Source organism: Triticum urartu, chromosome 5, assembly GCF_003073215.2.
Source record: "Triticum urartu cultivar G1812 chromosome 5, Tu2.1, whole genome shotgun sequence".
Taxonomy (NCBI): domain Eukaryota; kingdom Viridiplantae; phylum Streptophyta; class Magnoliopsida; order Poales; family Poaceae; genus Triticum; species Triticum urartu.
The window spans coordinates 51,134,989-51,161,228 of record NC_053026.1 but is presented as its reverse complement, the minus strand read 5'-3'; the positions used below and the strand labels follow the sequence as shown (position 1 = coordinate 51,161,228).

At 43.3% G+C, this 26,240-nt stretch overlaps 1 protein-coding gene across 1 annotated transcript; it reads left to right on the top strand.

Moving 5' to 3' along the window:
* Window positions 1–1,618: 1,618 nt before the first annotated feature.
* Window positions 1,619–8,821, top strand: LOC125507832 (stomatal closure-related actin-binding protein 1-like). The gene is made up of 13 exons (XM_048672348.1): window positions 1,619–1,894; window positions 3,400–3,705; window positions 3,853–3,981; window positions 4,113–4,205; window positions 5,366–5,506; window positions 6,062–6,130; window positions 6,212–6,295; window positions 6,613–6,793; window positions 7,115–7,231; window positions 7,320–7,378; window positions 7,796–7,930; window positions 8,193–8,342; window positions 8,428–8,821. Exons 2-13 carry the CDS (start codon window positions 3,418–3,420, stop codon window positions 8,464–8,466), a joined length of 1,485 nt encoding a protein of 494 aa, XP_048528305.1. The 5' UTR covers window positions 1,619–1,894; window positions 3,400–3,417; the 3' UTR covers window positions 8,467–8,821.
* The last annotated feature ends 17,419 nt before the right edge of the window (window positions 8,822–26,240 follow it).

Genomic DNA, 26,240 nt, shown 5'->3' with positions numbered 1-26,240 from the left:
AAACGCGTTTGTTTTTTCCGTTTCCGAAAGGCACGGCCGTGACTCTCGCGAAAGCACAGCCGTCCCTCTCACAGAAGCAAAACTGTGACTCTCACGAAAGAAAAAAAATAGAAAACACGTTTGTTTTTTCCGTTTCCGAAAGGCACGGCCGTGACTATCGCGAAAGCACAACCGTGCCTCTCGCGGAAGCAAAATCATGACTCTCGTGAAAGAAAAAAAACAAAAAATATTTTTTTTCGTTTCTGAAAGGCACGGCCGTCACTCTTGTGGAAAAACCATGACTTTCGCGAAAGGAAAAAAGAAAACGTGTTTTTTTCGCGCAAATTTTTTTTTCTGGATTTTTTAATCGAAAAGCTAAGGAAGACCAGGAGAAAACCAAAACGTCGAAAAAACCGAAGGGAGCGTCCAGAGCGCGACACGTGGCGAATGGCTGAGAGCGCACCAAGTGACGCTGATCGTTGCGAGGCTCCCGAAGGAGCGCTCGTTAACTAGTTGCTCTCCATGCATTCTCCATGTAGCACGGCGATTTCAAATGCTTTGGTTCATTTCAGTCATATAATTAACACCCACAAATCACGGGCCCAATAGATGACTTGACGGTGGTTTTTCAACCTGAAGTGTCAGTTTTTCTTTTCTGAAAAGAAAGGAAGAAGAAACAAGTTCCCAAATATAAATAAAGAGAAAAAGAAACAAGTCGGCATCATATATCAACTTTGTGGGCTGTCATGACGGCTCAGAATTGAACTCATCATGCGAGTCAAACTCAAATCAATAATACTACAAGGACGTAGTACGTACGTACGTGAGAGGATGATTATCCATGTGAATAGACAAGAAAACCACGCACTCAACCATAGCCAGGGAGGCACGCAACATAGAAAGAAGGCGCATTTGGCATGGACCTAGCAGCAAGCTACCAAGTGCCCGATAATCATCCTAGACTACTACAACATATGATCTTTTGTTACATTTTCACTCTCTCTTTAGTTGTGAACCATGCAACGGCCGAAAGATGCCATCATCTTTTGACGATCTCCTAAGCCAGTGATAACTCCTCGTTTTTCATGGATTCGATCATAGCAACACACGGGCATTGTGCTAGTTTATATAAATGACCCGACGACGGTATTTTGAATGGAGTGCGAGTGGGCGTATTTTTTCCTGAAAAAAAGGAGGAAGATACAAGCATGTATACCTAACAATAACAATAAATAAAAGAAAGAAACAAGTCCACATCATACTACATCAACTTCGTGGGCTGTCACGACGGCTCCGTTTGGAACTCATCATGCGAGTCAAACTCATGAAATCAATAATACAAGGACGCACGTAGTACGTGAGAGGATCATTACCCATGTGGAAGGGATGGGAAAGAAAACCACGTACTCCTACTCTTGTAATCCCCATGCACTATACCGGCTGGTCCTGCCTTGTCAACCGCAATGAGGACGCAGCGTGGAAAGAAGGCGCACTTGCGCGTGGACCTAGCCATGCACGCCACCGAGTGAGTGAGAGAGAGGAGAGAGTCACCGGACGGGGGCCGGAGAGGCCATTCAAAGCTGCCACCCGCTGTACCCGGCAGGCACTAGCCTCCTACCCCACTCCCCACTCCTTCCTTAAAGAAAGCACACACACACAGACTCACAGAGAGAGAGAGAGAAAGAGAGAGGGGGGCAAAGCAAACCCCGCGCAGAAAACTGTCTCCTTCCCTCGCCCCCCGGCGGCTCGGCGCAAACCCCTCCTCCTCGCAAACAAGATCCCCAAATCCCCGCGGGCCTGCTCTGCTCGCCCTCGCCCTCGCCGGATCAGCCCCATTGCGCCGCCACTCGCCGCCGCGCCCGGCCCGCGTGGAGGAGGGCTCCAGGGCGACGCACGCGCGCGCGCGCATTGCGGGGTCAGTTCTACTTCTTGTGCGGATTTTTCATTTATTTCCAGCTCCTTCTTTTCTGCTGTTGAGATGAGATTTTGCATCTTCCTGCTTGATTAGCCCGCGGGTGAAAATGTAACCTCTTCTCTCCTTGCTCCCTTCAAAGTAGTACTCCGTATTAGCCTAGCCGGTAGCAGACGCTTTCCAATCCGTCGCTGGGTGCGACTTCGACATGGAGATTAAACCACGGGGGGAGCAGTTGAGCGCCGCGAGAAGAAGAAGGAGGGATTTCGTCTCCGTGTCGCGTGGAGTAGTACTCCTACAGTACAAATCAACGGCGTAATTAAGTACCAGTAGTACAGATGTACTTGCATTGTTTATGTCTTGACGATGGGGCCATGCAGGGCTTGCAATACTTGCATTGCGGTCTGGGGAACCTGCAGGAACAATACTAGATTATTTTATTTGTGGGTCTAATTAAAGCACTTTCGGTCCAAGTTACAACTGTACAGTACAGTAGAATATTAGTCTTAGATGCCCCAGCGTTTTGCGCTGAGCACCGGCTTCATTTCCCTAATTAAGAACGGTTTTTTTGTCTTTCGTTTATGTGATCTAAATAAGGAAGGTCTTCCAGAGTTTCACATCTCAGAGTTTGTTTCGCCTTCTATATGTGGAGTAAATTAATGAGCTAATTAGCTTTGCCATTTTCCTTGTGTCACTTGCCTCGTGAGAAAATTCCTGTCTTCAGGGCTAAACAGGGTTTGGATGCTGTGTTACTTTACTTTATCGAGCCTCCTCTGTCGCCTAACCAACAATGGACAAGGGTGGACCACTTCCAACTGTAAAGCGGAGAATGCCTTGTTCGCTGATAAAGTTGCATTCTTGCCGTCCTCTCAGCCGTGCCCTTTAACAAAGTGGAATTCAACAAAGCGTTGTGTTGTAAAAAGCAGTTTGTTACGCTATCATTTTAATTTCATTCCTAGTGTAAGTTTTCCGTTGGTGGAGGCTTTTGTCCCCGCTCCTCACTAGTATATTATGCTGCTAATTAATGGGGGGAGGTTCATGAATGACACCGCATAATTTTGCCAACCACCTACAATTATGCCTGCCCCGATAGTTTGCTGGTGTGTAATCAACCATTTTGGTTCTTTGTGAGGGCCTACTCTCTATCATATTGCTTTCATGTTTTCTGGGTTTTTGCTGTGTGCTAAAATATTTTGCACTCCTTCATTTTATTTGATTATTTGTCCCTTGCTTGAAAGATAAGACCGTCTTATGTTTATCAGTTGTTTCACACAAAGCTGTAGCTTTTCAAGTATACTTAGGCCACATTTCATAGCTTATCCAGCCTGTTTCCACCCCTTTTGCATTCTTTGATTCGAATTTCACAACTTTAGCTCCGGGTCATTGTTCCATTGCCTTGTGCATCACTTTTGGCAGGAATAAATTCTCAAACGCTAATCTGTTATGCAGGTGTCATGTTTAATGCAATTTTTATGTTGACGAAAAAATGTATTGTGTGAAAATTGCAGGGAAGTTGTATTTTATAGATGACCTGGGCAGCAACTCTTGATTATGGGCGCAAGACAAAGAATGAGGACATACGACCAGGGCCACTGCGTCCAGCAAATATCATAAGAAACAAATTTCCTACCTACAAGAATGGTTCAAACGGCATAGTGATCAAGCTGGCAGATGGCCCAGAAGTGCCGCCTCTCAAGGAGGTTGTTGCTAAGGAGACTGAGGAACTGCTTGATCGCCGTCAGCGCTTCTCAGTCCGTGAGCTTGCAATGAAGTTTGAGAAGGGACTCAACACTGCCACTCTGTTGTCTAAAGAGGTTCAGACCTTTGCATTCTTCTCGAACAGACCTTCTGTATTTAGTGCATGATTGCCTCCATGCTACATGCCAATCAGTTTAGTTAATGAATTTATGTTTTTCTTAGGTTATGAATTTGTTTTCTGATTGACTTGTTCAAACCGTCAGGTTAAATGGAGACAAGTGGCTTTGTTGGAGCGAGACATTCTCCTGAAAAATCTAAAGAGTGTATTGGAGTCACTGAGAGGTCAAGTCACGGGCAAAACTAAGGATGAAATTGAGGAGTCTATTTCTATGGTTGGTTTCTTCATATCCTATACTCCAGGCATTTTTCTTGTAGCTCCATCTTTCATTTGAAGTTATATTTGCATCTAGTTATCATTAAAGCTGGCATGTTCTCATTTGATTAAAGTTATGCTATTTTCCAGGTGGAAATTCTTGCAGTTCAGCTCTCCAAAAGAGAAGCTGAGTTGATTCAACAAAAAACAGAGGTCACAGAATTAGCGAAATCATTAAAGCTGGTATGTTCCAGTTTGTTTGTTTACACTTTCCACGGCTGTAGCATTAGATTTTACAAACATGAGGTTTGATATGTTCCAGAATCAGAATCTATGTACTCGAATAATGTCGAAGTTCTCGGTATCATGAATCCTTCATTTGGTAGTTGTACTACTTATAATTCACAACCGACTTAAATACGTACTCCCTCCGTTCCAAAATATTTGTCTTTCTAGGCATTTCAAATGGACACAACATACGGATGTATGTAGACATATTTTAGAGTGTAGATTCACTCATTTTGCTCCGTATGTAGTCACTTGTTGAAATCTCTAGAAAGACAAATATTTAGGAACGGAGGGAGTATTTCTTTCTTACTTGGCAGTTTTTTTTCCTCGAGCATGCAGGAAAGCTGCTCATCATTATATTAAGCAGAATAGAAATGAGCCTTAGTTGACAGTTATGTATAGTAGAGAAGATCTATCTTTATGAGATATATCTACAAAAGGGTGCAGTTTATTGCTCAAGTCCTGAAGTCTTCAGGGAAATAACTCGTACCTGCTTCTCTTGCCTAGCGAGAAGTTTTGAAAAGCTCTTAAAAGAACTTGTACCTAGGAACTAATAAATGTATTTAGTTTCGGAGGTCGATTGAAAACATATACAGACTGCACATTCAGTTAGGGACTATACCCATTGATCCTAGTTTTAGGGATTTCGTTACCAAAGAAACATATTTATGTTAGTTCGAAAGGAATGCACACCTATCTAAATTAGAGTAATTATAGTCTAAAAAAATTAGAGTAATGTTTGTTTTATCTTACAATAGAATTTATGGAAAATGAAAGTTTGTGTCGATGCAACCTGATTACTATAGGGAAGAAAATATACATTACTACACGTCATTCCCCTCAAAAGTTGGCGGCTCGTGTAAATGTTTAGTCGATATGTCTCAAGATTTTCACCTGATTTTCCAAATGTGACTCCATCAGAAACATGCAATTAGTCAAGTGAGCATAGAGCGCTGATTATCTTAAGCAGGATTAGATTTTCTTTACACAATATCGAAAAGGATATATTCCAAGTATAAATGCTCCCATGCTCCTACCTGTTGTGATGCTCTCAACACCTTTTGTGCATTGTCCTTTGTTTATAGTATTGAAGTTTTTTTTTGTCTTGCTCATAGGCTTCTGAAGATGCCAAGAGAATTGTTGAAGAAGAAAGAGTTAATGCCAATACGGAGGTAGAGAGTGCTAGGTCTGCAGTGCAAAGAGTTCAAGAAGCACTTCAGGAGCATGAAAAGATGTCCAAAAAAACTGGGAAGCAAGTACGTTGATTTTTTTTAAAGCTTCTCACCTTCCTTAATTGTTACTTACCAGTTACTGCAAGACTACAAGCTAGTTCATACAGTGAAGCTTGTTTACTTTAATTGTTCTTTTACTTGCCCTTCCTCCTCTTATGTTGTTGCTTACTTGCTTACATATTGTATTCTGGCAAGCTATTTTCCTTGGCTGAATTGGTACATAATCTGGATAGTAATTCTGAAGATTTGTTCATTTTTTTGTGTGGCAATACATATACATGTCATAAATTTTGAAGTAAAGCTACCTTTTGTGCACCTGTGCAATTTGAGATGATATAATCCAATATCATGCATACTAAGCTTAGCACATTGCATTTTTCTGCTGAGAAACATTGCATTTTTATTTATTGCTCCTTTATTTATCTTGGTTAGCTTTGAGGCTTCAGTTCCATTTGGTCCAATACTTGATCTCTAGTCCCCTGCTATATGCTCTTTTATACATCCAGAGTTCCAGAGGTTGCTTTGCTTTGAATTCATCAATATGTATCTGAGTTGTGACATTTATTTGCTGTTTGGAAGGATATGGAGGAACTAAAGAAAGAAGTTAGAGTGGCCAGAAGAATAAAAATGCTGCATTGCCCTAGCAAGGTAAAGTTTATTATAATTATTCACTGCTTGATACACAAATTGGAATATGTCAATTCTACTTCACATTCATTACTTCTCCAGGCCATGGATCTAGAAAATGAAATCAAAACTTTACGTAAGACGTTTACTGAGAAGTCTGTGGATTGTGTCAATCTTTTGAAAGAGGTATGTGTTACCGATGCCGGCCTAAGATATTTTCGTACTTATTCGGCATGGCTAGGCTAGTTTCAAAACATCTTCATATTCAATGTTCACATCATCGCTGAAAATCATTGAGTACAAATGTATTTATTTCACTAAGAATGCAATATTAGATATGACACACATACATCATATTTGTTATGGTATGTGGCTAGCAGTCTCAAACTCTTTTATTCCAAGTTTTCATCATCTGAAATACTTCCAGTGAGTTGAGAATTTGTTTAGAGCATAACAGAATACATGTTATATATATTACTGATTTGCAAGGTTTTATTTACCAGTTGGAACTGCACAAAAGACTAAAAGGAAACGAAATTCCCGTGTTCGATTTGGAGGGTCTCCAGTGCTTGGGTTCAATGCTACACATAGTTTGTCAGAACGGTACTCCCGTGGATTTTTCAAATATTTCTGTCCAGTGGTTCCGGATACACCCAAAAGAAAGCAACAAAGAGATTATTTCAGGTGGAGTCTCTCTCTCTCTCATTGCACTGTGAGATTGCGATGCCTAGAGGCGTCTCTCTAATTACTTTTTTTTTCATATTATTGTCCTCTTGAACATAGTTGCTCAAAAAACAAAAAAATTGCTCTTCCATTTTTCTTGTTCTTTTGGTACCTCTATCTCTAAGCTATTGAGAAGGGAAAGGGCAAGCATTGCCTGGTGAATTATGATTGTCAAGTTTTGGTCACTTCGTTAGGTTTGCCATATCGGCCAAGCATTTTAATCTTCAACTCAAATTCAGATCCCTAGTGCTTCTAACATTTGTTGCCATGGAACTTCTGTAGGTGCCACAAGACCAGCATATGCTCCAGAGCCAAATGATGTTGGACGTTACATGCAAGCTGAAATCAATTTTGGGGGTGAAACTGCAATAGCAAAGACAGCTGGGCTAGTAGACCCTGGTTTGTTTAACTGAACACATCTGTCAGGCATAAGTATGTGCATCTCTTGTTTATTACGCGACTAACATAAGCTTGGTATTCTTAGCAGATGCTGGACTGGTGGATTATGTAGAGACACTCGTAAGAAAACCTGAAACTGAATTCAATGTATGACCATACTATCCTTTCCCACTTTATGATATTTATTCTAACTATACGCAATGTAGGGGTTTCAATTTACAGAAATCTTGTGGTGTTTTTACTTGTACCTAATAAGGAGTCTGTACTGGCATGACAAAGTTTGGCAGTATAACAGTTCAAAGTTGTCATGCCTAGTAGTACTTGTCGTCGTCCCACCCGGTGCTCTTATTTTTAAAATTAAGACCACCGATGGGCCGCTTATTTCAATTTCCACCAGAGCGAAAGCTGCGCATGGTGTAGTTTCTGCGAGCATCGTTGGATGCGTGATGGACGGTGCAGCGGGAACGACGTCCCTCGGCAGTAGAACGTACCAAGTCAGAGGATCTCGTTCCATATCTTGAACTATTGTTTCTGAAGTTCCCAATGCTCTGTGTCTCATTGCAGGTTGTTGTGCTTCAGTTGAATGGAATTGATCAGCCGAAAGAGGCTGTTCATGTTCTCAATGTTGGGAGATTGCGGATGAGACTTTCAAAAGGAAAGACAGTAGTTGCCAAAGAATTCTATTCCTCATCGATGCAGGTAGGCTGCAGCTTCAAAGGCATCTTCTCTCTCTTTTCTTTTCTTTTCTTGTGGGGACATGTTCTCTTTCTCGGTTAAACAGTATCTGCAAACAGATTACAATGCTCATTAATCGAAGCAGCTGTTGTGATATTATTTTACTATGTTAATATAACATGTTCGTTTTCAATGAAATTTGCAATAACGTACTAGTATTTGTTACTAGTAGTTGCTATTGGCGTAACAGTAGTCTGCCTCTCACAGTATTTCTGTTATGTATCAGCTATGTGGTGTTCGAGGTGGTGGGGAAGCAGCCTCACAGGCAATGTTTTGGCGGCCCCGGAGTGACCTCAGCTTCGCCGTTGCCTTTGAAACAGCGAGAGAGCGGAACACCGCCATCATGCTGGCGCGGCGGTTCGCCATTGATTGCAATGTACGTGCCTCAGCTTCAGTTAGGAAGTGCATATCCACCGCCTATGACGTGGCATGATTTCCCTTCTCCATGGTTTGTTTTGCAGATCATCCTTGCAGGTCCAGGCGACAAGACTCCCTGGTGAAGGAGACGGCGCACACTGGTGCTGGATGCTTGGCGCACACTGGTCCGACCAGCGACCCTCGCAGAGCAAATCGTGATGTTGTACATTTTAGTGTATTTCATGATATGTGTGTAGCCTGTGGGTTTTGTTCCCTTGTGGCCTTGTGGTGGTAGCTCTCAGAGGCGGCACCGTGGGCATCGTTTTAGCCGCCTTGGTGTTGTTCTGACAACCTTCCGAGTGTTCATGTTGTTCTGCTTCACAGGCGTTGCGATATGTTGTTGCTAGGCGTTTCTCTCTTCTTTCTGATACTCCCATGCAACGACAGTTAGCTATGTTTGAAGTGTTACACACTAAAAGAAATGTTTGATGTGTACTACATCTCTAATCTTGCTAATTCTTTTGACAGTACTTGTGGTAACAACAATGGTGGATGCATAACTGAATCTAAGGCAATGGCGGCGTTCGCTACAAATTATCAAGAGATCTCAATGATCAAATCGTGATGCGATTTTTTTTAGTTGAGTTGAGTTGGTGATGCAAGTTGATAGAGCAGGTCGAGGCATGTATTAGTTGGTGCAGGCAAGTCACCTACTAATACTAACAAAAAACATGGTATAAGCTATCTCAAAAATCTTATCTTAATCTAAAAATAAATAAAATTAAAACAGCATAACATGCGAATGAAATCTTTGATTGTTCACCACTTTAGTGTATACTCTGTTTACATTCTCATAACTTTTTTAAATCTGCTACCATTTCAAGAATGCTGCGTTTTGTTCCAAAAAAAAAAGAATGCTGCGTTCTCAAACTGAATGGATGAAGTACTCCCTCCAATTCTTTTTACTCCGCGCGCGTTTTTGAGCTGATAGTATGTGCGTTACTCATTCGCACCAATGAATGCGTCACAAGAAACCTTTAATTGGAGAACCAACTGTTGGCACATAGCCCAAGACCAGTTCATAGAGTACATACGACCCAGCTTCCCAGCCCATCCCTTCCTTGAGGTCTTTGCCCCCATCGACTGCAAGCCCTAACCGGTGCCCGGATCACCACCGAACCAATTTCACAGCTGCACGACCACTAGCTACACAATGACCACCAGCAAGAATTTTTCTGTTGGTGAAAAATTTATATACATCATGTTCTTGAGGACATAATTCCAAAAATTATAGAACGGGCTAAACAAACTGAAAAAACCACATGCTGTTCAGAAGAAAGAGAGCATTTCTGCTAAATAAAATTCATGAGATTTTGACTCATACACATCACGAGTTTCCATCTTAGCAAATTCCAGTTATGCATAACTGTCAACACGTTGATGCGAACTTTGCTAATCACCTGGCGACTTCTTTTTTCCTTTCTTTTCTATTTTTTTCTTTGGCTTGTGTGCATTCTGGATGTTGTTGCGACATCTTGTAGCACACAGGCTAGGTGTAATTGGTATTTGCGTGGTATTAATATTTCCTTTTTCGAAAGAAAAGGTGGATTACAACAAATTGCGGTTGAAAGTGCAGACGAGAAAGAGGAGGATGCAATGCACCTTACCTGTTACTCCCTTGTATTGATCATATGTGGCTAGTGTACAACACGCGCAATCTGCTCAGTAGCACGGAGGCGGGGCGTAGTGTGCGGGGTGTAGCAAGGACGTGCATCGTGTATGGTGGTTGGCATGCGTAGTGCAGCTAGGAGAGGTTACAGTCAACAGCAAGAAGGAAATAGGAGAAGAACGGGAGCAGGGGATACATGATTCAGAATCATCCGCTAGTTATGTGGTCATCCGCCAAGAAAAGAAGCAATGGCGTGGAAAAAGGTAAGAAAATTGTTCCCGGCGTCTCCTAGGCCTATTGTAGCGAAGCCATTGGAACAGGCTCCTTGGACACGGGTAGAAATCAATCTCACTTGCTCGGTTTGCTCCTTGGCCTGCCCTTTTATGCTATCACATAAGTTCATGTTCTATGGGGATTACAGACTTCCCATGATCAATTTGCTGTTCACCTAATAGGCCACTGATCTCCCTCCCGAGCCGCCTCCCGCATGGGCGACCGGGAGGCCCCAGATCCCATCGCCGCCGAACCTCCCCCACTCCTCCTCCTCCTCCCTCGCCGCCGCTCAAGGGCGCGGCCACGCGAAGCCTAGCCGTCGCCGGCGGCGGCGGGGACTCGGGCCCTCTCGCTCGGGTGGGGCTGACGCGGGCCGGCGGGCCGGTCGCCACGGCGGGTGGTGGCGGCGCCTCGGCGACGTCGATTCCCTGCGGCAGGAGGCCTTGCGATCTGGTGCGCCGCGGCCGCCAGGGACGGGGACGGCGTGACCGGATCGGTTCGCGGCGGCGCGGCCGGATTGATCGCTGGTCAGCCGTCGGCACGGTGGTGGGTGCGACTCGTCGGCAGCTGGGCAGATCCACAGGATTCTACCCTTGTCTGGCCCTTGACAGCGCGGGCAACTACGGGGGAAACCCTAGATCTCCTTGGGATCGAGCGATGGCGGCGCTTTTGCGTCATAGTCCCTCTTTAGGGCATTGTTTTGGAGTTTGCTCCGGTTGAAAGGACCAGCGACGTCGGCACACGTCTGGTGGAGCAACTGCCGATGAAAATCGCGCCGACTACGGTCATGGCGGACGATGTCGGCGTCTTAGATGTCGTTCCCTTGTCGAGGCATCGTCGTTGCAGTCTGCGCCATCAGGCTCGGGATGCTCCGGGGGAAACCCTAGATCTGGCTCTTCCGGATCGGACGATGACGACGTTTTATCGCTTTCCCTCCTAGGGGCATCGTTTTGGAGTAAGTGTTGGATGGGGGGATGGTGGAGCGGTGCTTCATCTCACACATCGATGTCGGCGGATATCGGCGGCATGGCGCTGTGGAGGCTCGGCGTCCGATGCACGGAGATGGACTCGCGCAGGAGGAGGTTGCTGTCTGGCGTCATGGTGACGTCGATGGCAGAGTGGCCAGACAAGGTAGAAGCCTCAATATGATCTGAAGACGGACCTGTGGAAGATGGCGGCGACGACACACGAGTGTGTCTGACCGGATTGTGCCCCAGATCCGGTATGTGGCTCGGCTGGGGCTTCCGAATATGTTTCGGCTTCCGTCTTTTGATGTTAGGCTTAGGTGAGTGGTTTGGGTAGTGGCCCAGCTAGCACCCCTTCATCATTTTAGATAGGAGTAGTGGCATGTATTGCCAAGATGGTGGATTCAGGCACATTGTTGTAATAGTTTGTAAGGTCCTCGAGAATAATCAATAAAATAGCTGTATGCATCTCCTAGATGCAGAGGCCAGAGATCATCCTTCTTTAAAAAAAAAAACCTAATAGGCTACTACTACATGCACACGCGTGCATGTTTCCGCTCAATGGAAGCGCATAATATTAGATCAGATACATATATAAGCTTGGAAATGGTCTTGACATTTACTGGCTTTGCGCCGAGTGATGCACGGAGCTCTCTTTACTAGGAAACAGGAATCTGACATAACCTATCATTGTAGGTTTCATTATCTCTTTAGTACCTTTAGGGCCCCAGCCTTTTCTTGGAGCGTTTTGTGGCTCGATCATATGACCCATATTTTTTATGCATGCTGCAAGCACATGTGTACAGTGTACATATAGTCAGGCATACAAATTTACATCATCTGTTCTTTTTGTTGACTGTCACATAACTTCATGGTCTACTAGGTTAACTTTGAATACCTAGGACCTTGATTTGTACTAGGAGTAAATACTACTAGCGGGGCAGAAGCGTGCCCGTTGGTTATTTTTGTTTGAAAAATCAAGTAATAGAACTGAGCAAAAACGGATTGAGTATTGATTTGTGAAGGTATGTTGCATGGGTAAATGATTCATAGTTGTGAATAAAGAGTACAAGTTAGGGGGGGGGGGGGGGGTTAAGACCGTATGGCTAGTTGGTACATGAATCTAGGAGGGTGTACATAATTGCATATAAGAAAGAGGTAAATACACTACAAGTCACAGAACTTGCACGCAATGTTTAGTTTAGTGCATAAACTTATAAAATACGTGTTTCTGGTCATCTAACTCGTCATCTTGTTCATATACGGTGCTTTCAACCGTATCCCTACGAGTGCCAAGGTGGCAGGGCCACCATCAGTGGCTGAGGCTGTTTTTTTTTTAAGAAAGGACCCATACATTCTATTTATATTTACACAAACAATCCTCTAATAATATGAAAGAAGCTGCAGCGCATGATGGGATTCAAACCGATGAGCTAGCACGATCCGCCTAGCGTAGAGAGCCACTAGACCAACTAACAGTTGACGCTTCCTCAAAAAAGAAAATCTAACAGTTGACGCTAAAATTCATAGTTAAAGCTATTTAACACGTACTGCATAAATAAAAATAGAAATTAAAACGACAAAAGGGTTTGCTGAAAAGGGAAAGCCCCAGTTTGATACTATGGCATCGTGTACAAGTGCCAACCATCAGGCCACACCGACACTTAGTAACACAAACAAATTTTATCTTGTATATTGTTTTTTCTATGTAAGATAGATTTGATTTTAGTTTATCAGTGATAAATAGAGATAAAAATGATAAAAGTGTTATGTATTGTATAGTATAAAATTTATGTATTCCAATGGCAGTGAGCTATGTTTAATTTTTTTTACGCAAAGATAGATCTTTTTTTTGCACATCGTACCTAACTTTAAATATATATTCCCGCAAAAAATAGTGCAGAATGAATGAATGCAAATTCTTTTGGACAAACCAACGAAAATTTTGGTTGAATTTGATTTTTTTAAATTATAAAATCTGGATAAAGGAAATAAAATGTAGAATGAATATACGTAAATTCTTTTGGACAAATCAACAAAAAAATTGTTTGAATTCGAATAATTCTAAATTTAAATATTTATACGAAAGGAAATATAGTGCACAGTGAATGTATGTATGTTTTCGGACAAATAAACTCAATTTATGTTTGAATTCGAATAAATGTAAATTTAAAAATCTAGATAAAAGAACATACAGTGCAAAATGGATGTACATAAATTATTCTGGACAAATCAAATACTTTTTGTTTGAATTCGAAAAAAATTAAATTAAAATCTAGATAAAAGAAAATATAGTGTAGAATGAATGTACATCCTCGAGCCCGAGGTCTGAACTTTTTCATAATAGTAGTCTAAGTAACTTTGGTTTAAGTAATGAAAAAATTCGGACAAATCAATGGAAATTTTGTCTGAATTCAAATAATTTTAAATTAATAATCTAGATAAAAGAAAACATAGTTCAGAATGTGTACTTTTACTCTTTGATATATATCTTAGGAGTCTCAAATAAACATGAAGTAACATTAGGTGGTTGGTTAGGACGCCCGCTTTAGTGCAACAGGTCGCCGGTTTGAAGTGGGGTTTCCCTTTTTCCTGGTTTGATTTTTACTTTAATTTGTATGGTCTATGTTATACTCGCTCTATTCCATAATGTAGTGCTTCCTCTATCCACATGCTTCAACTTTGACCGTAAATTTAACTACCGAGACCGATTGCGGCGGGAGCAAAAATCATATCAGTGAATTCGTATTCCAAAGAAGTTTTCAATTATATAATTTTTTCTCCCGCCGCAGTTGGTCTCGTTGGTTAAATTTATGGTCAAAGTTGGACCTCGGGAAGCATGGGCGCATTATATTTTGGAATGGAGGGAGTATAAAGCAAATTGTATACATTTAATGTAAAACTTCAGCTGGTCGAGTGGCTGTCTATCCTGGGCGAATCACAGCAGGGCGTGGGTTTCAAATCCCACAAACGTTCCAACGTTTTCCATTTATTTCAGAATTTTTGCGTAAATAAATAAAATACAAGGGTGCTATCTAAAAAAGTGCATGCGGATTACCACCATCTCAGCCACTGACAGCGGGCCCCTCCATGTGGCATGCATAGGGATACGACTGGATACCGTAGAAAGCACCGTATATAAACAAGAGGACAAGTTAGATGACCAGAAACACGTATTTTACAAGTTTATGCACTAAACTGAATGTTGCGTGCAAGTTCTTTGACTTCTAGTGTATTTACCTCTATAAGAAACAACAAACAGTAGACTGAATCATGGGTCATTGATTTTCTAGGAGCTTTTCTTATACTCTTTATGCAACTTCGTTGTTTTTTTGTTTGAAAAGAGAATGATTATTGGGGGGGGGGGGGGGGGTGGTTAGCTTGGGTTCTAGGCTCTTCGGGCTCTTCTTTTACCTGTTGTTCTACTTCAAGCCATAGAAGTTGGTCTTTCTTCATTATCACAGGGAATAATGCCACATTGTTATTCTTCTTCCTTAAGTGGTTGTTTGGATAGAGGAAATTAGCAATAAGATTATAGAAAATGCGTTTTAAGCTGATTTCTAGGAAAATCGGTTTTATCTACGTTTTTATGAATAATCAGTTTATGAAAAACTATGTTTGGTTACGTAGATAGCCCCGTGACTCGTTAATCTTTGCTCGTCACTTTCTCCAAATTGGCCGCCATTGCTTATCCATTGAAGTACACGTATATGCAGCTGCTCCCCTCGAGTTTCTCCTCTACTCTCTCCGATTCCTCCTTCGTCCTTAGTTCGCTGACATCGCTGCTCCATTCCTCTCTTTTTTCTTTTTTTTGCAGGTGTGCTCCATTCCTCTCGGCCTTAGACGAATCAGCGCCTAGCCCCCGATTGCTGCTCCTCTCTCCTTCATTGGAGGCTTCACCAAGGGGGACGCCGCTGAAGTGCGGACGACAGCAACGACTTCCACTCAACGGCTCGCCGTGCGCAGCGGCCGCTTCCCCTCGAGACTCTGGTGTTCGCGCTCGGCGGCGACCACTTGCTCTGGACAACATGATGCATGCGAACGGCGGCAGTGGCCGCTTCCTCGACGACTCAGGCGTTCGCACATGATGCCGGGCGCTTCCCTTCAATGATTTGGCGCGCGCGAACGGCGGCGGCCGCTTCCGCTCGACCAGGCCGACGGTAGAGCGCTTGTGCTCAAAGTCAATCGGCGTGCATGCCGGCCGGCGGCTTTGAATGAACTTCAGGTGCGGTAAGGCAAAAACTGCGCTGATGAATTTCATGCGGAAGGAGAAATCAGTTGCCGTGAGTTTCTACAATCGTGTTTTCACAAAAACAGCTATTAGTCGTTTTTCACAAAACGCATGTTACTGGTTTTGTGGAAACTGAATCCTACTTATCCATGTTTTTCCTGCGGAATCCAAACAAGGTTTAAGTTTGTTACATGGTTACGTGAGTCTACCGAAAACCAGTTCTGCTAAAACACCGTATCCAAACAAGGCCTAAGTGGGGCTAGTGGATTGGCGGTGATGGATCGGGCAACCTGGACTAATGGAATGAACGCAACATGGTGAGGCTCTTAGTAACCCAAAGGTTTATAACTGTCGTGTGGTCATCGAACTTCCGGACTTGACTGAGGAGGTCCGTGTACTCTCACCCCCTGAGGTCCTCCTCCGATCGTTTGTTAAAGACCGCCTATCCAAGGAATATAAGAAACTTGACATTTATTGGCGACAACGGTATACTTACCGGCTTTGCAAGCTTGGAGATGGCAACACTTCTTTCCTTGATGCTGGCACGTTTGCCCATCTTCGGAAGAATCAAATTCAAGTCCTGCATGCGGATGAGGTTGCTCACTTTAATCATGGTGACAAGGCTAGACTGTTGTCGGATTTTTATTCGTTACTCCTGGGCACCGCCGCCCCTTCTTCGTGGAGTTTTGACCCTCGCATGTACTTGGCTCGCGTGCCTGGTCTGGATGACCTTGAGGGGTCTTTCACCATGGAGGATCTCAAAGTGGCAGTCTAGGCTATGTGGTCCAACAGCACCCCCGGTCTGGACGGGTTCGGCCCTGCCTTCTTTAGAAACTTTTAGGACACGGTTTCTCTGGACCTGTTGGACTTCTTAAATGATTTCTACTCCGGTGGGGTGGACCTGAATGGTATTAATCGTGCTTTTATTACCCTGCCGCCGAAGTGTGACGTGGTGCTCTCAGCGGATGGATTCCGGCCCATTTCCCTTCAAAATTGCATCATGAAAATTATCTCCCGGATCTTGACCACACGACTACAGAAATTTATTGAGATCTTGGTGTGCTTTGAACAATCTGGGTTTATTGTCGGGAGATGCATCACAGATACCACATGGTCCATGTGGTAAGCTAACTGAAAAAAGATGCACCACAGATAATTTATTGGTATGCAACGGATTTGGTCCAGAGTTGTCGTATTCGAAAGACACCGACGATTGCCCTTAAATTGGATTTCAAGGAAACATTTGATTCAGTTAGCTGGCATGCTTTGGGTATAATCATGCAGGCGCACGATTCAGTGATCGATGGTGCTCATTGATCCATAATATCCTTACACCGGCAAAATGGTAGTGTTGTTGAACAGGGTCCCCGGAAGATGGATTCAGTGTAAAAGGGACTACGACAGGGATACCCTATGTCCCCCTACCTATTCTTGATAGTTGCGGACCTTCTCCACCAACTGGTTGTGAAGGATGACTCCGCCGACCGGTTACTGCATCCGCTTATCAACGACCTGCCCTGTCTTGTTGTTTAGTACGCCGATGATACCCTCCTGTTGGTCCGTGCTGATCAGGGGCAACTTTCTCGGCTACGATCTATTTTGGATGCCTTCTCTGCTACCACGGGGCTAACTATCAACTTCCAAAAAAGCACATTCGTCCCCATATGCGTCGACCTCGCACGCATTGCCTTGCTGGCTGCACAACTTAGCTGTCCGCTGTCAACATTCCCCCAGACATACCCCGGCCTGCCTCTCTCCGATGAAAAATTGCCTGCTATTGCCCTGGATTTCTTGCTGATCAAAATTGAGCGGTGCATACCTGGGTGGGACACACACACACACACACACACACACACACACACACTTGACGAAGGGGCCCGTTTGACACTTACTTTTGTGGTTCTGGCTGCGATCCCCACTCATGCCATATCAATTTTACCCCTCCCTAAAGGGATTGTGGCCAAGATGGACCGCCCATAAGGGCCATGTTTTGGAAAGGGGCAAGCGAGTGCTCCCGAGGGGACTGCCAGGTTGCATGGCACGAGGCTTGTCGTCTCCACTTGGAGGGGGGGGGGGGTCTTGGTCTGGTCGACATTGAGGTCCAGAACACATGTCTCCTGTTGAAGATGGTCCATAAAATCTTTAGTGGCGTCCATACCCCCTGGACTATCTGGGTGCGCCGTTGGTACTTGGGTGACCGTCCCGCTGCTTCGACCCCCTCATGGAAGGCGTTCGCCTCCCTGGTCCCTCTCTATCGCTCCTTGAGATCGACAAGGGTTGGCGATAGCGTGGGCACATCCATCTGGCATGACAACTGGACCTCGCTCGGGGCCCCGGCGGCCGCTCTTCCAGCCGCATACTCGCATTGTCTCCACCCCAACGCGACCCTGGGGGACTTTGGTCGGCTTGGTCCTCATGCAATTCCCGTGCATGACCACCTATCTAGGACTGCTGAGCTGGAGCTCCACCTATTTTGGTCTGCGCTTGACCGCGTGCGGTTCTCTGCGACCAGTGGCGAGCAGTCCCTCTCTTGGGGGGGGGGGGGTTCAAGATAGGTGCGGTGTACCATATGATCAAAAGCTCTGGCTGCAGGCTCCCCCTGCATGGCTTCAACCGGGATGGTTTCATGCCCCTCAAAGTCAAGGTGTTCGCCTAGATCCTACGACATGGCAACACCCGTACGAGGGTCTTCCTTCGCCGAATCAGGTTCCTCGACTATGACGATTCCCTTTCCGCCTAGGACAGTCAGAAACAATCGGGCACCTCTTCTTGGAGAGCCCCCATTTGCATCAATGGTGCACGGATATTTGTAGCTGATGCACCCCTCCCTCCCTCCCATTAGCACTCTGCGGGGTGTTTATGTGATGTAAGAAATTAAATGCTTCGTTATTATTATTAATGCAATGTTCAGGTGGGCGATCGCCCCCCTTGATTGTTCAAAAAGAAAAGGCTCTTAGTAACCATAATAAGAAATAGACACACGATTTATCCCTAGAAGCATCAATCAGACGTGTTAATTTACTTGTACAAGCATCAAATTAGAACCAAAAGCTCTATGAGTAACTCCCTCCTAAAAAAAGAAAAAACTCTATGAGTAACTGTTGCAGGCATTATCGTCTGAATTAACCCTTGGTGCCCTCAAGAAACTACTTTTCGATTTCTGAAATAAAGGGACGGATACATAAAACATATTTCAGGATACTCACCTATGCCCATGCAAATAGTCTGGCCGTGTAAACGATGAAACTGTTTCTTCCTGTCACGACGTAAATAAGTTTAGCTCTGGTTTCTCTTGTTAAGGCTAGCAATTTGTACACAGAGAAAATTGTGAATTACTCTTTGGTGGAGGGGAGAAAGATCAACAGAAGTACAGTCGTTATGAGGCTCGGTGCAGGAAATAACTTGCCTTACCTTCTCACCCTCTACATGAATCGATGCATTTTCTCATGATAACAGAACTCATAAGACCACCAACCTTGCTTTGTTAACAACGATGATGATCAGATCTTTTAAGCTCTTTATTAACCTGGCATAAGCACAAAAGACAAAATGTACGTCCGACATGCTCGTGCACAAAGAGAGTAGTGTATGCTCACCCTGTAGAAGTACTCAGTTCATCAGAGCAACTCCAACCGGACGACCAATTTCGTTCGCCCATATTTGTTTGGGTCTGTGTTGACAAAAACAATAACCCAACATAGAGACCCAATTCTATTTTGCATCCATCTTATATCCGCGCGGACCCATTTTCGTTTTAAATTCGAGACACATTTAGGCCTAGCCGCGCCCCGCCGCGCTCGGCCATGCCCGCGCCCGAGCTCTCGGCCGCGCTCCTGGCGGCGCCCGCTACCTCACGCACAACACATTATTAGGAAAATGCTTACCAGTAGCGCTGGTTTTTGAGCTACCAGTAGCGCGGGCACCAGCGCTACCGGCGCTACAGCTATTTTGTAGCAGTAGCGCGTTTTTAGGCCAGCGCTACTGGTAAGTTCAAGTACTAGTAGCGCGTTTTCAGGCCCGCGCTACTGCTAACATTTATGCTTTTTTTAGCATTTTGGCGATGTACATGTTTAAACAGATTTATCTTTTCTACAATAATAACTCATCATGAACTAGTCTGTTTAAATAGCATATTCATTACCACTTGTCATCGCCATCAAACAATATTCGTCAATGAGACATCATAAACAAGTTGGTCATTAGTCATAATCACAACTCCTCCTCCTCATCATTAACTCTAACACATTGTAGCACATAATAACACATTCTATCTACGACCTACTCCTCTCATAGGACCTACTCTACCCTCTCTTAGGTAAAATATCATAAAACAAGATAGGCATTGACGCTGCATTAAGGAAAATTGACTCTCCATAATAAAGAACGGAGACCATCTTGTCTCCAAGTCTTGGCCTACGCACAATGTTGCTTCCAAGTAGCTCTCTACGATGGTTCAAACATTTTTTGAAATCATCTATTATCATGGCTTCCTCGTTTTAGAAATCCGATATGGACAGGAGTGATGTGGATACTGCGGTTGACCTGGCCGTGGTGCCCGTAAGCTCATAACATTAACGCGACCTCTCGTCAACATCAGATGAGGAACACAATCCATCAGGATTTTCTGTTCAAAAACATAGTAATAACTTTGTAGTTAGCAATATAGTTTAGTTTTAGAAGAATTTATGCAAAAGATGCACGAATGTCGTAATAGTAGAAAATCTTACCATGATATCTCCATTGATGTTATCGTAGTTCAACACATGCACTAGTGGCACGTATTGACCATAATGTAAAGGAGTTTGATAATAGCTATTGTAATTCTCAATATCAGTAAAAAATTCGATAAGACCATCTTGCTCCTTATAAGTTAATTGTGCTTCATCATTGTAGTAGTAGGTTCTCTCTAGCATTTTCCGTACATTTTTTGAAGAATGAAAATAAGCTGTCAATGGAAATAAACTGTCAAATATTTTGAAATAAACAATATAAATTACTTAGTAAATATGTTTAAGAAACTCACACAGCGGTAGAACTGGAAGCGTATCAACAAGGACCCAAATGGTCATATCATTTTCGTTGATGTGAGGATCACCAAGATCGAAGGTGAGAAGCATACCCTCATGAAAATCATACGCCTTGCAAAGGGCTTCCCAATTCAGGCAACCAAAATTGGATGAGTTCACAGAATTGTATAGATTTACAGCAAAATCATAACTATGATGTGTCCTTAGTTGAATTATCTTTGTCTCCATTCTTTCATGATCTTCAAAACCTATCTTCTTCAAGACATAGCGTCTTGCATGGTATGGGATAAGCTAGTCGAATTGTAAAAGACGAAAATTACACGTTGAAGAAGCAGAGAAGTCGTGCAAAAAATAACACAAAACACTTGTCGTCGTTGCGTACCGTTTCAACATCGAAGGTCTCTTGGAGCTTGATGCTGAAGCGCCGACCTTCTACCAAGTGAGGCCTGTCGCACAGACCGCGCTCATCTTCGCAGTAGTCGCACATAGCGGATTCCCTTTCGTCGTCAGACATTTCCTAATAAGTAATTAATAATCCATCATCGAATACATATATAGTAATTTGTAGCAAAGATCATCATATAACAACTAAAACACCTAAAATTTGTAGTTTGTAGTAGTCTGTAGCAAAGATCATCATATAATCCATCATGAATACATATATAGTAGTTTGTAGCACAAACCGTGCTCATCTTTTGCATTCAATAAGCAAATAACTAATAGGTAATTAATAATCCATCATCGAATACATATATAGTAGTTTGTAGCAAAGATCATCATATAATATCACTAATACATCTCGAATAATAGCTCCTCTAGGTTCAGTGGGCCGCGGTGGACAGCCAAAGAGAAGGAACCATCACCAGATCATAGCTCCGGTGAGATCCCCAAAGAATCTGCCAGGTATTGGAGAACTAGCTGTTCGCCAACGCAACCAAGTAGCGCTGGACGTGCGCGTTCTCCTCCATGACACGGTGCTGTACCACCTGCGCGGGGGACTCAAGCCTCTCCACCGATGCAGGCCAACGTGACCGCCACCAAAGAAGCTCCGGGTCGACGACGGGCTGGCTTCTCACTAAGCTGCGCTCACCAGAAGGTAGCACAACCCAGTACCAGCCCGGCGGAGCCCAGTCCCGGACATGGCCCCTCGGCTCAACCAGGAGTCCTCCGCCGAGTCGACGATAAGGATGCGGGATAGTCATCGTCGATGTCGAGAACAAAATGCTTAATTATGAAAACAAAATTAATAAACACTTAGCAAAATTTGGCATGACCTTTGCTAAAAACAGGACATATCGAGCGCCTGAAATTTGCCAAAACGTAAACGAATTGACATTTCTGGCAAAACATAGGCCACTCAGAAAAATATGATATGTCCAAAATGTGACATGTTCAAAATATGCATGACATGTCCACTGCAAATTTGCATATTAACAGGAAAAATTGCTTTAACTAAAAAAATAACAACAATTGCTTTAACTAAAAAATACCTAGAATTCTGTTAACTACACCTAAAACAACTAAAACACCTAAAATTCTATTAACTACACCTAAAACAACTAAAACACCTAAACTCTTTTAAATACACTTAAAACACCTAAATTCTATTAACTACACCTAATTAAAAACCTAGGTACATTTCTATCATAACTTTAAAACCTAGCTAAATTTAAAAACCTAGGGTTCATACCTAATCTGTTCAAGTAAGGGTTCGATCATGCATAACCTAAATTATTCTAAAAACCTACATTTTTAACTAAAACACCTACAAATTTAACTAAAACACCTACAAATTCAACTAAAACACCTACATTATTCTAAGAACCTACATTTTTTAACTAGGATTCAAAATAATTAACTACTCTCTAATAACTATAACTAGGGAGGGAGGGAGGAGGAGGAAGGAGGGAGGAGTACCTCTCGATGGAGGAGGGCCGGCGCGGGGGGGGGGGGCAGGGGAGGGGGGCCGGCGCGGGGAGGGGCGGCCAAGGGGGGGGGGGGGGGGGGGGGGGGGGGGGGGGGGGGGGGGGGGGGGGGGGGGGGGGGGGCCGGCGCGGGGAAGGGCGGCCAACGGAGGAAGAGGGGCCCGCGCGGGGAGGGCGGCCGGAGTAGGACGCGGGGGCGGCGGCCGGATCGGGGGAGGGATTCGATCTGGTGTGAGTGTGAGTGAGGGGAGATGGGTGCACGCGCGGCCGTCGAGGGAGAGGAAGCAGAGGTGGGCCTAGCGGCAGCGTGGGGGAGGAGGCCCAGCGCTATAGCTAAAGCTGCAACAGGGGGCCGAGAGCGTGGCCCATTAGCAGTAGCGCTGGCCGTGAAATACAACGCTACTGCTAACGTGCGCTTAGCGTGGGGTCTCTAACCAACGCTACTGCTAAATGTTTACCTATAAGCATTTTCCTAGTAGTGACAGCAGCAGAGGACGGGCGGGCTTGTCCTCGCGCCCGTGCTCGCACAACATCGGCATAGGACAGGCGGTCTCGTCCTCCTCCGGTGCCTGTGCTCTGCCATGATGGGCTCGTGCTCCTCCGGCGCCCGTGCTACCCTGTGGCGGGCTCGTCCTCCCCCTGCCTGCTACGTGTTCAATGGAATGCCAGGGCGGACATACAAAAAAATGCGTCTGTCTCGTTGGACGCACCGGCCGACCCATTTAGAAAAAGCGGACGGGCAATATAAACGGACAAAAAGCAGATAAAATCGACGTCTGTTTGGGTCACCTGGTTGGAGTTGTTCTTAGGACACCTTGGTTTAATCTTCTGTTTGCGTTTTTTTTCAGGGGCCCCGACGAATTGGCAAACAAATTAGAGTGGATTCCACTTTTTACCCCATATTTGTACATTTGTGACACTAATTACCCCGTCGAGTGAAAATTCGTCTAGAATACCCCTTTTGAAAGCTTTGGACCCTCGTTTTCTGATGCGTGTCCATCAGGTGATGCTCCGGATCCAAAAATATGTGGACGGCCACAAGGAATGGAACAGATAGACAAAAGAAGTTTGGACAAGATCGCCAATGATGCCCTCCGATCCTTACAGATTTTTTTACGAATCAATGACGCAACATGCCGATCCTATCGACCATAAACAAAGAAAATGTAAAACTGGGGTAAAACCGTGTTAAAAGTCTCCAAAATCTGATATTTCGATAAAATTTCCGCTAAATGGGGTAATATGTGTCACAAATGTACAACTACAAGGTAAAAAGTGGAATTCACTCAACAAATTAATCTTCTGTTTGCGTTCTGTTATGAAGTTCATAGTCTTAGCTTCTTTGGCTGGCAGGAAGCATGTGCAAATTTTCACTCAAGGTTAGTCATCGATTAAGACTTTTGGCTGTTCCACTGCAGAATAAACCATACCTCTTTAGCAAGGGCTTGAGATAAAATACTCAAATTTAGGATTTCTAACCAAAATGGCATGGACTGGACATAACTTAGTAGAAACATGGTAAATCAGCATCATACAAAAGAAAAATTAGTGGAACCATAAGACTGGCAATTATCTTCTTGGGTTTAGGTAAAAAAACAGAGGGAAATTTAAACACTTCTCCTTACACCAACCCTTAAACACATCGATAGGTGAGATTACCCCATACCACTTCATAATAGAGGACTCATTAAGCCATGTCCCTCATACCACCTTCAATATAAGAAGGAAGACCACATGACAAGCGCTGCGAGCCACTTCACCCCATTGCTCCTTGTGATATTTTGTAGTGCAAAATATATAAGAAAACACAACAACGGTCATATATATGAAATATTTTTTGAAACATTTCAAAACTTTTATTAAAAAAATCTGAACAATTTTGAAATGCCTAATAGTCAATTTGATTTTTTTTTCTGAAACATGATCAATTTCCGAACATCTTTTGAAACATGAACCATTTTTAAAATTTTATGGTTTTATTTTTCCTATTTTCCTTATGTTTTTTTTCTCCTTTTCATTTTTATTTTATTTTCTAAAATTCAAGAACTATTTTTAAATCGTGAACCATTTCTTAAATTCTATTCAAATTCGTGAATATTTTCTTAAATTTGCGAACTTTGTTTTCAAATCTGTGACTTTTTTTTCCAAATCCACCAACTCTTTTTGAATTTTACAAACTTTTTCCAAAACCATCGATTTAAAAAAAATCGTGGACATTTATTTTCAAAATTGATGAAGTTTTTTCAAATCTGCGAACGCTTGAGTCAGCCCAACAGGCACCCGATGGGAGAAATGCCGTTGTATAGTTGGGCCAAGGCCTAAGAGAATTTTTTATTTTCTCTTTTGTTTTTTCGTTAATTATTTTTTCTTATTTTTAAAATTTATTATTCTTTTTGAAACCTGTTTGTAATTTTGAAATATTTTTGGAATACCAAAAATGTTCATGTTTTCAAATATTTTTGCAATTTAAAAAAATGTTCTGGAATTTCAATACATGTTCCCGTTTTTGAACTTTTTTGTTCACAAATTTAAAAAATGTTCGTGTTTCAAAAAAGTTGATAATTATTTTTAAAAAGTACATGGTTTGCAATTTGTGTACACGACCCATTGTTGAGAATTTGTTAAAAATCCAAACAATTTGGCATGATACCTTGAATTCGTCATAGAAGCTGGTGCAAAAAATTTGGGTCAATTTGACGGATGTCAAAAAGCAACATGCTTTCGAATAGACTCTTCTGGCCCTATCGGAATACCCTCTGTTGCACATGGCTTATTTTTCAACATACTTCAAATGGCCCCAACTTTCCAAGCAGGTTGGCATGCCCATGGTAGGCGTCCATGCCTGGTTTGAACGACTTTCGACACAGTTTGCAAGATGTGACACGGCCATTTGTTTATCGACCTTTTTTTACTGAGAAAAATCCAAAAAATGCAAAATAGGAAAAGCACAGATATCACCTACTAATAAACAACATGGTAAGCTATCTCAACAATCTTAATCTAATAAATAAATTAAATTAAAACAACATAACTGTGAATGAAATCTTTGATTGTTCACCACTTTAGTGTAATACTCTATTTACATTCTCAAAGCCTTTTAAATCAACTACCATTTTAAGAATGTTGCGTTCTCAAACTGAATACGGGTTTATGTAGCTGCGTACTTCCATCCAGTGAGACTAGACATGAAAACACCCGCCACCTATCTCGAAGGGCATGTAGAGCCTTGCCTTACATTACCCAAAATGATTACCCAAATGGATGAAGTAATCCCTCTATTTCTTTTTACTCAGTGTATTACCATTTTTGCGTGCGTGCGTGTTACTCATCCACATCAATGAATGTGTTGCAAGAAACCTCCAATTGAAGAACCAATTGTTGACCCATAGCGCAATACCCGTTCATAGACTACATACAACCCAGCTTGGCGGGGCTTTATGAATTGTTGCAAAAATGGCAGCAAAACATGACATAGATATGCAGACTGAAGAAACAGATGGGACTACAAATACTGGTTTAAAATGATAGATCTGAAAAACAAGAATAAAGGAGACACAAAGAAAAAAAGAGAGTGACACTGCAAGCAATGACAAGATAAAATGGAGTTGACCGGCCCTTGAGGTCTTTGCCCCCATCAACTGGAGAGTGGATGACGTCATTGGCCAAGCCCTAACCGGCGCCTGGATCCCCACCAAACCAACTTCATAGTTGCACTGCCACTACCCACACAATGACCACCAACAAGCATTTGCCCGTTCTGCGGTCATTCGCCAATAAATGAAGGCAGGAGTTCAAAAAAAGTAAGACAATTGTTCCCGGCGTCTCCT